The sequence below is a fragment of the Stegostoma tigrinum genome, chromosome 9 (assembly GCF_030684315.1).
Source record: "Stegostoma tigrinum isolate sSteTig4 chromosome 9, sSteTig4.hap1, whole genome shotgun sequence".
NCBI lineage: Eukaryota > Metazoa > Chordata > Chondrichthyes > Orectolobiformes > Stegostomatidae > Stegostoma > Stegostoma tigrinum.
The window spans coordinates 90,245,994-90,258,569 of record NC_081362.1 but is presented as its reverse complement, the minus strand read 5'-3'; the positions used below and the strand labels follow the sequence as shown (position 1 = coordinate 90,258,569).

The 12,576-nt window shown below is 47.7% G+C and overlaps 1 protein-coding gene across 2 annotated transcripts in view; it reads right to left on the bottom strand.

Moving 5' to 3' along the window:
* Positions 1 to 12,576, bottom strand: part of LOC125455202 (epithelial cell-transforming sequence 2 oncogene-like) — a 75,220-nt gene that overhangs the window by 60,137 nt on the left and 2,507 nt on the right. For both annotated transcript variants that reach the window (XM_059648829.1, XM_059648830.1), the window contains exons 3-5: positions 11,086 to 11,340; positions 6,863 to 6,975; positions 4,019 to 4,181 (exon numbers count right to left, since the gene is read on the bottom strand). In XM_059648829.1, the coding sequence (XP_059504812.1) occupies positions 4,019 to 4,181; positions 6,863 to 6,975; positions 11,086 to 11,268 (459 nt within the window). In that variant the 5' untranslated portion in view covers positions 11,269 to 11,340. The remainder of the gene's footprint in view (positions 1 to 4,018; positions 4,182 to 6,862; positions 6,976 to 11,085; positions 11,341 to 12,576) is intronic.

Sequence of the window (12,576 nt, the reverse complement as noted above, 5' to 3'; positions counted from 1 at the left end):
GACACCAGGTTATAGTCCAACAGGTTTAGTTGAAGGCACAAACTTGGAGTCTCACTGCTTCAGTGTTAGTGAGAGAGCTAGCATCAAACACAGAATTCATAAGCAAAAGATAAAAGGGTCAGAGCACTGATGCAAACATATTAAACAAACCTAAGATGGCTGTTAAATCTTTAATCGGTCAGAAAGGAGATGCAGGTTCAATCGATTAATATGCAAATCCAGATTTTCTTTCCAGTCACTGCCCCGAGATAACTAAAGGTTTTATAGGTGTACCAGAGGTGTCATTTCAGGTAAGACATTTTAGGTGTGAGATAACAAGGTGTGGAGCTGGATGAACACAGCAAGCCAAGCAGCATCAGAGGAGCAGGAAGGCTAATAATTCGGGTCTAGACCCTTCCTCAGAAAAGGATTTGCCTATGTTTTAACTTGGACAAACACACTCACAGACTCACACTCACACAGACCCTCACTCATACTCACATTCTCTCACACGCACTCACAAACTCTCTCTCTCTCTCCCCACTCTCACTTACACTCACACACACAAGCGTATCTGCACACATATAAATCTATGGGGTGAATTGTCATTTGCAGATTTATAATTGCAGATACAATCTATTTTGTTCAAAAAGCACACAATTTGTAGACAGTCAATGTGGCATTTTATAAATTTTCCTCTGGAAATAAAACCAGTCTGATTCCAAGTTAAAGAACAGACAGATTCTAAAGAAAGCCTCACACCTGAAATGTATTGTCTCACCTGGGACAACACCTCTGCAACACTAATAAAGCTTTTACTTACAGAACAAAGAACAAAGAAAATTATGGCACAGGAACAGGCCTTTCGGCCCTCCAAGCCTGCGCCGATCCAGATCCTCTGTCTAAACCTGTCGCCTATTTTCCAAGGATCTATATCCCTCTGGTCCCTGCCCATTCATGTATCAGTCTAGATACATCTTAAATGATGCTATCGTGCCCACCTCTACGAACTCCGCTGGCAACGCTTTCCAGGCACCCACCACCCTCTGTGTAAAGAACTTTCCACGCATATCTCCCTTAAACTTTTCCCCCTCACCTTGAAATCGTGACCCCTAGTAATTGAGTCCCCCTCTCTGGGAAAAAGCTTCTTGCTATCCACACTGTCTATACCTCTCATGATTTTGTAGATCTCAATCAGGTCCCCCCTCAACCTCCATCTTTTTAATGTAAATAGTCCTAATCTATTCAACCTCTCTTCATAGCTAGCACCCTCCATACCAGGCAACATCCTGGTGAACCTCCTCTGCACCCTCTCCAAAGCATCCACACCCTTTTGGTAATGTGGCGACCAGAACTGTACACAGTACTCTAAATGTGGTCGAACCAAAGCCCTATACAAGTGCAACATGACCTGCCAACTCTTGTACTCAATACCCCGTCCGATGTATGAAAGCCTTCCATATGCCTTCTTGACCACTCTGTCGACCTGCGTTGCCACCTTCAGGGTACAATGGACCTGAACACCCAGATCTCTCTGTGCATCAATTTTCCCCAGGGCTTTTCCATTTACCACATTTATCTCGAGGCAGTGACGTGAAAGAAATTCTGGGACTTGCATATGAACCAATTTAAACCTGCATCTCCTTTCTAACTGATCAAAGACTTAACAGCCATCTTAGGTTGGTTCAATACATTCGCATCAGTTCTATGACCTTTTGATCTTTTGCTTATAAATTCTATGTCTGATGGCACCTCTTTCACTAACACCTGAAGAAGGGACAAGACTCTGAAAGTTTGTGTTTTCAAATAAACCTGTTGGATTATAATCTGGTGTTGTGTGATTTTTGACTGTGACTCCTCAGTAAGAATTAAGACGTGAAGGGATCTGTCTGTGACTGGAGCAGTACAGCTCAGGTTAAACTCACCACCAATTGCCTCTCTGAGGAGAGAGCAACCCTCTGGTGCTCCAGGAGTATGGTCACCTTCATCTTTACTAACAAGTGCTCAAACTCAGTCAGAGTTCTACAGGGGTCATTGTTGCCTCAGATCTAGTGCCCTCACTTGGGGTCCCAAACTTTGTGGACCCCTCCAATGGATGTTGGGTTAGCACTGCTGCCTCACAGCACCAGACACTTGGGGTTCAATTCCATCCTCAGGCTGACTGTCTGTGTGGAGTTTGCACATCCTCCCAATGTCTGCATGGGTTTCCTTCGGGTGCTCTGGTTTTTTCCCACAGTCCAAAGATGTGCAGGTTAGTTGGATTGGCCATGCTAAAATTGACCATAGTGTCCAGAGATGTTTAGGTTAGGTGGGTTAGATATGGGAAATGCAGGGGTAGGGAAATGGGTCTGGGTGGGATGCTCTTTGGAGGGGCAGTGTGGACTAGTTGGGCTGAATGGCCTGTTTCCACACTGTAGGGATTCTGTGAATACATGATAATCTACTGTGGTACATAAAAACCTGATCTTCCCCAGTCAACAAGCTGCAGAAATCTCTCCTCAAATGGCAGCATGGGGAACATGAGTGATCCATCATGGATCTCTCTATTTCACTGTGAGTAGACACCCACTCCCTGATCACCCCTTGTGTGAGGCCATGGCCAAGATCATTGTCTGTGGCCCAACGCACTTTAATTCCAGTTGCAGAAAAACAGGCATCATTTCCCAGGGTTAATGTCATCAGGTTGATACCCTGAGCTGTAAACATTTGGTCTCCAGTTTTCCTGGCAGCACATGAATGATATACTGACATCCGCTGGGTTTGCAGTGGTAGTTTGCAGTATAATTAATGTCTGCCAATTTATACCCTCACTCCTGTTTCCCAACAGAACTGCCTAGCAACCAAGGAAGCCATATTGCCCAAGGTGCTGATACCAACTCTGGGTAGCTCTGTTTGAGTGTGTGAGTGTGAGTCTGAGAGTGTGTTTCTCCAAGTTAAAACACAGACAAATTCTTAATTTATCCCAGGAGAGGTGGTTTGGGAAGGGGTTGGCTATAGAGATTAACATGTCAGGTAGGTCCTCTTTTTTTAAAATCACATTACAGCACACAAAACAATTGGTCCAGTTTTCAAGCTAGGTCAGGAAGACATTCAAGCGAGTGAGAAATGTGTGTGTAATTATCTCAGCCATCTCTTTATACAGGATCATTGTAAGTGAGGGGGAAGGACACCTCAGGGCTTATAACAACGGAAAGAGTCCCGCAGAGCAGTGAGTGGCATCTCCAACAGATTCACTGCTCCAGCTCTGCCTCTCCCTGGGCATCCTTGACTATAGAACATTGACCAAAACCAATTTAAATACCCACCCGTTTCTGTGATGTCAAAGAGCTTAATGAGGAGCTATTGCTTTCATAGAGGAAGTGCTACCTGCTTTTATACAATCCTTACAATGTGGAAGTAGGTCATTCAGCCCATCAAGTCCACACCAACCTTTCAAAGGCCATCCCACACAGACCAATCCCCAACGCCCAACCTTGCATTTTTCCATGGTTAATCCACCCGAACCTGCACATCCCTGGACACTATGGGACAAGTTACCATGGCCAATGCTGCTAACCTGCGCATCTTTGGACTGTGGGAGGAAACCCACGCAGACTAGGGGAGAGCGGGCAAACTCCAAACAGATAGTTGCCCGAGGCTGGAATCAAACCAGGGTCCCTGTTGTTGTGAAACAGTGGCACTAACCACTGAGCCACTAATTACTTTGAGGACTTTGACATTGAAAAGAGACAATTTGCTGAAGGTTCTCCTGTGCTAGTGTCTCAAATAAGATTCCTTCCAAGATGTTCAATGAAAGGAATCTTCAATCATTCACTCATTCACAGATATGGTAGTGTTAAGAAGAGGAAGGGAGTTGGTGTGTTATTTTGGACAAGACTAAGCATCCCAATAAGCTTCAGTGTGTGGTTGTTGCTAACTTGGGGACTGACCCCATCCGAGCTCCTGCATTAATCATCATTAACAAATGACCACCTTCAGCTGCACGCCAGATTCCATGCAAGAGCAGGCATTTGGGAAGTAAGAGTGCGGAATCACTGACCTGCTCTGCCAGAAACCTCCAGTACCAGTTGACCCGGGAGATGGAGCACAGATCTCTAGGATTCAGGAATGAGAAGATGTAAAGCGACAGGAACCGTGGCAGAATGGTGGTGAAATTGAGGCTGGTCCCTGGCACAGTCTCTGCAAACCACTTCTGAATGAATCTGGGTGGACACAAGATGCCCATTACCACTCAAGATATTTTCTAATCAATCTGTTCAGAGATGTTATTACAGCACCTCCAGAACACGAACATACATCTTCTGGTCAAGGGCTAGAGACATTAACACTACACCACAAGAACACCAGCTCCTCCAGTCTTCCTTCTTAAGGTCTTGATATTTTTAATCAGTCTGTTCAGACATATGAGGTATGGTTGGGATTTGAACTTGGTCCTTTTGGCTTAGAGGTAAGGATACTAATTTCAGATTTTCTACTGAATTCAAACTCCTTCAATATGCTCAATAATACATAGTAACAGTAGGGACAAGAGAAGGCCATTCATCACCTCCAGACTGCCTCAGCATTTGATTGCATCACTGCTAGTCTGTATCTTACCCGCACACAGCCACCTTGTCTCCCTATCCCTCACAATTTTATCCAATAAAAATCCATCAGTCCCAGTCTTGAAAGCTGCAGTTGACACCCAGCCTCCAGCAGCCTGGCAATGCCAGAGTTCCGCTGGGTGAAGAAGTATTCCTGCTTTACCCTTTAGCAAACTGGCTCTCTCATCCTAACAGTATGGCTGTTTGCCTGGATTCCTTCCACCAGAGCAAAAGATTTCACTGCATGTACCCCATGGGGTGCTTCCATTATCCAAATGTTTCAGTTGGATCTCCCCGTCAGTCTGATTCAGGTTGGGCTCGGATCTCATATTCCGGACTACATATTTCTCATCAGACATTGGCTACCTGTCGTTTGTTGTGTCATCCAAGAGTTCAAGACAGACTGGTCAGAAAGAAGATGAGGTTAAGAACTGTGTTCAGGCTTAGATTTCTCTATCATTGTTCATCACACATCAACCATGGCAATACCTGATGATACAGAAGGCTATAACCTTGCTGCTTCAATACGGAAGCATTGAGTCATAAATGCTGCCTAATGCCAATCAGTCTACTCCATGTGATTCTCTGTGTATGTTTTTAACATTCACACAGAAAGACTTTTAACCTCTGGCTCAACTTGCAATTCATTTCCCTTTTCTCCTTCCCTTAACGCCGCTGGCACTGCATTATTTATGTCCAGTGAGGAGCAGCTCTGTGACATCATCATAATGTTGCTCCAGGATGCCAAAGCTTTTATACAACAACCTGCACCAAGAGATGAACCAAGAGGAGATCTTACCAATTATCTCTAGAGATTTTAATATAATCATTTTATGGATTAAAGTGAATCAATGGAGGCCATAGTTGGTTTTGTGGTGCCAATGGTTAGCATCTCAATCTCTGGGCTTCAGTCCCAAACGAAAACCTGGTTGATTGTCAGACTATAAATTGCTCCAATATCCCTGATTATAGTATTGCTACAGGAGATAAAGGCCATTTGGCCCATCAAGTCTGCACCAACCTTCCTAAGAGCATCAGCCTCACCTCCGTCCCCATAACACTGCAATCCACCCTAACCTGCACATCTTTGGACTGTGGGAGGAATCCAGGGCACCCAGAGGAAACCACGCAGACATGAGGACAGTGTACAAACTCCGCACAGACAGTCACCCGAGGATAGAATTGAACCTGGGTCGCTGGCGCTGTGAGGCAGCGGTGCCATCCTGTTAGGAGCTTCCTGTGCGGCCACAATTGATGCAGAGTGGTGACCTCTCAAACTGTAGCCTCAGGCAACAACTTTTCCTGAAAAAAACAGCTACAGAAACAGACACAAGCATCTGCCTTGAGATGTGAATTTGTTATTGAGCTGAAGCAGGTTGTTCTGGGTTGTGGGAGGAATGGTTTGGATTGGCCAAACATTCTTATTGCTTTCTGTTATGGGCCAGACTAGGGTCCCTCAATATATTTTAAGAAGGAAGCCTAGACTCTAACAAATGTAATGTTCTGTGCTCCATTTGCAATACAACTGGTTAAAATACTCAGTACTAAGCAAAACACAATTTATTTAAACACTATAGTTAAAATACAAACAAAAGAAGGAGGAATTTAGAATAACTTAACTGTTGAAGATCTTAACAGAATAATAGATGCAGCACCTATTGTTAACTAACTGTTCCAATCTAGCAACATCCCATAAACACATCCCTTGGCAAAAAGGCAAATTCAGACACTGATTCTCACATGCAGTTCTTCAATACAGATCAAGAGAAATTTCAGAGAAAGTTGCAGCTAGGAGACATTCCAACTCTTTTGAGACCCCAAAGGTTTCTGCCCAAAACTCAACCTAAAAACTAAAAAAAACTAGAAAGCCTGGTCTGTGACAGACCCAGGCTGCTTCCCATTGTTCCAACTTTAAAATAAACCCCAAGGCCTCACAAATTGTTTACTTTCTTAGAGATTGCTCACCATCTCTGCCTTAGAATTTCTCTTCAAAAAAACAACCAGGACAAAATAACCTCTTAAAGTTACAGCATCATCGCACTTCCCTTTCCAAATATTCTCATGGGGCAGCTTGATTATCCTGGGATGAGCCTGGCGAGGCAAAGGAGTGCACTGGTGCAGCAATGAATCTGTAGAATGGGGCCATTTCAGGTAATGCTGCACCTCTCAGACCTGCCTCAGGGTCTTGTAGGAACCTAACACAACACGACAACAAAACATGCAAAACAGAAGCAATTTTAAAAATAGCTTGAACCACTATTAAGCTGTCAGGTTGGGCTTTGTGTGTTGTTCACACTTACCTGAGTTGCGATTTACTGCAGCGCGTTAGGAGACTCTGTATAAAGTGCTTCCTCTGTTTGTCAGTCCACAGGTCAAACCAATGACTTACCAGAGTCACTCTCTCATCAAAGAGCTGTAAGAGGAGAATATTCACTGCACTATGTGTTATTGGCCTGGGGCTTTCACAGGACTTAACATTAAATTGTGTAATGAGGAGTGACACCATTGGAGGCAGCTCACAGCATAGGAGGTAATAAAATGTGAGGCTGGATGAATACAGCAGGCCCAGCAGCATCTCAGGAGCACAAAAGCTCCTGAGATGCTGCTGGGCCTGCTGTGTTCATCCAGCCTCACATTTTATTATCTTGGATTCTCCAGCATCTGCAGTTCCCATTATCACAGCATAGGAGGGTTTATTCATGGTAAGACCTGCAGGAGGAGCTGTTGTGTCAACCACTGAATTAGCAAGTCAATAAAATTAGGATCTCTGGAAAATCCTTCAGCCAACAGCACTAATCTTTGAGTATTTACAATAGTTTTCAGAAATAGAAAAAGAACATTCCCTCAAATCCCTGGATTGTGATGTCACCAGGCAGAAGGTTTGAACCCATTTAAAGAAAGGCAGGAGACTGCACAACCACATTGAATGTTCCTCACTTGGACTGAAGACTGAGCGACAGTGTGAAAACCACATCCCCAGTCACCATGAGTACAGGCTTCAGTACAACTATCGCACACCGGCTGCGTGATATACAGCGGTGGTAGGTGGTGACTTTAACATTGTGGCACTCCCTCAGTACTGACCCTCTGACAGTGCGGCCCTGCGTCAGTACTGACCCTCTGACAGTGCAGCACTCCCTCAGTACTGACCCTCTGACAGTGCAGCACTCCCTCAGTACTGACCCTCTGACAGTGCAGCACTCCCTCAGTACTGACCCTCTGACAGTGCAGCACTCCCTCAGTACTGACCCTCTGACAGTGCGACACTCCCTCTGTACTGACCCTCCGACAGTGCGGCCCTGCCTCAGTACTGACCCTCTGACAGTGCGGCACTGCCTCCGTACTGACCCTTTGACAGTGTGGCACTCCCTCAGTGCTGACCTTTGGACAGTGCCACACTCCTTCAGTACTGACCCTCTGACATTACAGCATACCCTCAGTACTGACCCTCTGACGGTGCGGCACTGCCTCAGTACTGATCCTCAGACAGTGTGGCAATTCCCTCAGTACTGACCCTCTGACAGTGTGGCATTTCCCTCAACACTGACCCTCTGACAGTGTGGCACTGCCTCAGTACTGACCCTCTGACAGTGCGGCACTGCCTCAGTACTGACCCTGTGACAGTGCGGCACTCCCTCAGTACTGACCCTCTGACTCTGTGGCACTCCCTCAGTACTGACCCTCTGACAGTGCGGCACTGCCTCAGTACTGACCCTCTGACAGTGTGGCACTCCCTCAGTACTGACCCTCTGACAGTGTGGCATTTTTCTCAGTACTGACCCTCTGATAGTGCGGCACTTCCTCAGTCCTGACCCTGTGACAGCGCGGCACAGCCTCAGTACTGACCCTCTGACAGTGCAGCACTCCCTCAGTACTGACCCTCTGACAGTGCGGCACAGCCTCAGTACTGACCCTCTGACAGTGCGGTACTCCCTCAGTACTGACCATCTGACACTGCAGCACTCCCTCAGTACTGACCCTCTGACAGTGTGGCATTTTCCTCAGTACTGACCCTCTGACAGTGCGGCACTCCCTCAGTACTGACCCTCAGGCAGTGTGGCATTTCCCTCAGTACTGACCCTTCGACAGTGTGGCATTTCCCTCAGTACTGACCCTCTGACAGTGCGGCACTGCCTCAGCACTGACCCTCAGACAGTGCGGCACTGCCTCAGCACTGACCCTCAGACAGTGTGGCAATTCCCTCAGTACTGACCCTGTGACAGTGCGGCACTCCCTCAGTACTGACCTTCTGACAGTGCAGCACTCCCTCAGTACTGACCATCTGACACTGCAGCACTCCCTCAGCACTGACCCTCAGGCAGTGTGGCATTTCCCTCAGTACTGACCCGTCGACAGTGTGGCATTTCCCTCAGTACTGACCCTCTGACAGTGTGGCACTCCCTCAGTACTGACCCTCTGACAGTAAGCACACCCTCAGTACTGACCCTGTGACAGTGCGGCACTCCCTCAGTACTGACCCTCAGATAGTGTGGCAATTCCCTCAGTACTGACCCTGTGACAGTGTGGCATTTCCCTCAGCACTGACCCTCTGACTCTGTGGCACTCCCTCAGTACTGACCCTTTGACAGTGCGGCTCTGCCTCAGTACTGACCCTCTGACAGTGCGGCACTCCCTCAGTACTGACCCTTTGACAGTGCGGCTCTGCCTCAGTACTGACCCTCTGACAGTGCGACACTCCCTCAGTACTGACCCTGTGACAGTACGGCACTCCCTCAGTACTGACCCTCTGACAGTGTGGCACTGCCTCAGTTCTGACCCTCTGACAGTGCGGCACTCCCTCAGTACTGACCCTGTGACAGTGCGGCACTGCCTCAGTACTGACCCTCTGACAGTGCGGCACTGCCTCAGTACTGACCCTCTGACAGTGTGGCACTCCCTCAGTACTGACCCTCTGACAGTGCGGCACTGCCTCAGTACTGACCCTCTGACAGTGTGGCACTGCCTCAGTACTGACCCTCTGACAGTGTGGCACTGCCTCAGTACTGACCCTCTGACAGTGCGACACTCCCTCAGTACTGACCCTCTGACAGTGCGACACTCCCTCAGTACTGACCCTCTGACAGTGCGACACTCCCTCAGTACTGACCCTGTGACAGTACGGCACTCCCTCAGTACTGACCCTCTGACAGTGCGGCACTGCCTCAGTACTGACCCTCTGACAGTGTGGCACTGCCTCAGTTCTGACCCTCTGACAGTGCGGCACTGCCTCAGTACTGACCCTCTGACAGTGCGGCACTGCCTCAGTACTGACCCTCTGACAGTGTGGCACTGCCTCAGTTCTGACCCTCTGACAGTGTGGCACTCCCTCAGTACTGACCCTCTGACAGTGCGGCACTCCCTCAGTACTGACCCTGTGACAGTGCGGCACTGCCTCAGTACTGACCCTCTGACAGTGCGGCACTGCCTCAGTACTGACCCTCTGACAGTGCGGCACTCCCTCAGTACTGACCCTCTGACAGTGCGGCACAGTCTCAGTACTGTCCCTCTGACAGTGCGGCACTCCCTCAGTACTGACCCTCATGCAGTGTGGCATTTCCCTCAGTACTGACCCTCTGACAGTGTGGCATTTTCCTCAGTACTGACCCTTTGACAGTGCGGCACTACCTCAGTACTGACCCTCAGGCAGTGTGGCATTTCCCTCAGTACTGACCCTCTGACAGTGCGGCACTCCCTCAGTACTGACCCTCTGACAGTGTGGCACTCCCTCAGTACTGACGCTGTGACAGTGCGACACTCCCTCAATTTTGACCCTCTGACAGTGCGGCACTCCCTCAGTACTGACCCTGTGACAGTGTGGCACTCCCTCAGTACTGATCCTCTGACAGTGCGACACTCCCTCAGTACTGACCCTGTGACAGTGCGGCACTGCCTCAGTACTGACCCTCTGACAGTGCGGCACTCCCTCAGTACTGACCCTGTGACAGTGTGGCACTCCCTCAGTACTGACCCTGTGACAGTGCGACACTGCCTCAGTACTGACCCTCCGACAGTGTGGCATTTCCCTCAGTACTGACCCTCTGACAGTGTGGCATTTCCCTCAGTACTGACCCTCTGACAGTGCGGCACTCCCTCAGTACTGACCCTGTGACAGTGCGACACTCCCTCAGTACTGACTTTTGGACAGTGAGTACCTCCCTCAAAACCTATCCTCCGAAAGTGCAACACTCCCTCACCCCCCCTCCACCCCGGACAGTGTAGCGTTCTCTCAGTACTGGCACTGAGATAGTGTTCCCTCAGTACTATATGAGGTGCCAGAAAAATAAAAAGAAAAGAAGCACCAAACTGCATCGAGGCTTAAGAAACGTTTGGTTGAAAATATGAAAGAACAAAATCAAAAGTATGAAAAGAGTAAGGGGCTCTGAGGAGCGGGAAATGGTGGAGAAAGTAGAAAGTGAAAGGAGACAATGGTCATCACTGATGTCGTTGAAACAAATTCATTCATAAACCAAAGGTAATGTAGTACCATCCTATTGGCTGTCCCTCACTGGTCTCCTTAATTCACCTGCTGATTAGCTGCCTTATGTATCACTGGTGTCCATGTGCTGAACCTGGTTGTCTGGATAACGGTATCTGGCTTTGAATTGGAGCCTCTGACGAAAACCTCAGATCGCCCAAGGGGTTGACCCAAATCTTGAATCTCCAGCCATTGGCTGCCGTGTGGCATGGTTCTCAAGCTGGTCAGCATAGCTGCTATGGCATGAGCACCCTCTGAAGCATCAAACCTGCACCAACACTTAGCAGCCCAGGGATGGATATCCTGTGAGGAAAATGTCACAAACACTTTCAGAAAATGTTATTGACAGTAAAATTTCTGCTGCCACTGTTCGACTTTTCCTCTGTTGTAGGCAGTGACTCCAGTCTGAATTAGTGCCCCAGAGATAATAAAACTAAGGAGGAAGTCTACTCTCTAGGAGGGGCAAGGGGGTGGAGGTTTAAAAGCAACTGATACACAGGAACAGCACCAGCCGTAGGCCCCCTTCCAAGCCACATGCATAGACACTTACAGCACAGAAGGAGGCTGTTCATTTCACCGGTTCTACACTGGTCACAACGATATGACCATACCATCCCTATCTGGAATTGAATCACCATTTCTTCACTGTCGCTGGTCAAAAACCTGGAATTCCCTCCCTATTAACACAGTGGATGGTATTACACCCCAAGAACCGCAATAGATCAAGAGGTCAGCTTGCCACCACCTTCTCCAGGGTAATTAGGGATGAGCAGTAAATGCTGGCATTGATGGTGACATCCACATCCCGCCAATAGGCAAAAAATTGAGTTGTTTAAGGTGAGCAAAGAGGGTGGTGGAGAGGAGCAATTCCTCTTGTTATGGAATGGAATTCTAGAACAAAGGTACCTCATGGTAGGCTGGTCCAGAAGATCAAGTCACATCGGATCCATGGCACGTTGGCAAATTAGATACAAAGTGGCTTGGTCACAGGGGACAGAGGGTAGTTGTTTAGGGGTGTTTTTCTGACTGGAGGTTGGTGACTAGTGATGTTCCACAAGGTTCAGAACCAGGACCTCTGCTGTTTGTAATGTACATAAATAACAGATAAAAATCTAAATGGTCTGAGTATGAAGTTTGCAGATGACATAAGTATTGATGGAGTTCTGGATGGCGAGGAGGGGTATCAAAGGATACAGCAGGATACAGGTCAGTTAGAAAGTTGAGTGGAGAAATGGCAAATGGAGTTTAATCCAGGCAAGTGTGAAGTGATGCATTTTGGAAGGTCAAATGCAAGAGGAAAGTATACAGTAAATGGCAGGACCTTTAGGAGCATTAATATACAGAGAGATCTTGGGGTGTAAGTCTGTAGCTTCCTGTGGCGAGGCAAGTGAATATAGAAGGCGTACGGCATGCTTGCCCCTATCGGTTAGGGCATTGAGTATTAAAGTTGGCAAGTCAAGTTGTGGCTCTTTAGTTAGGCCACATTTGGCATTTTGTGGCAGTTCTGGTCCCCAGATTACAGGATGAATGTGGAGGCTT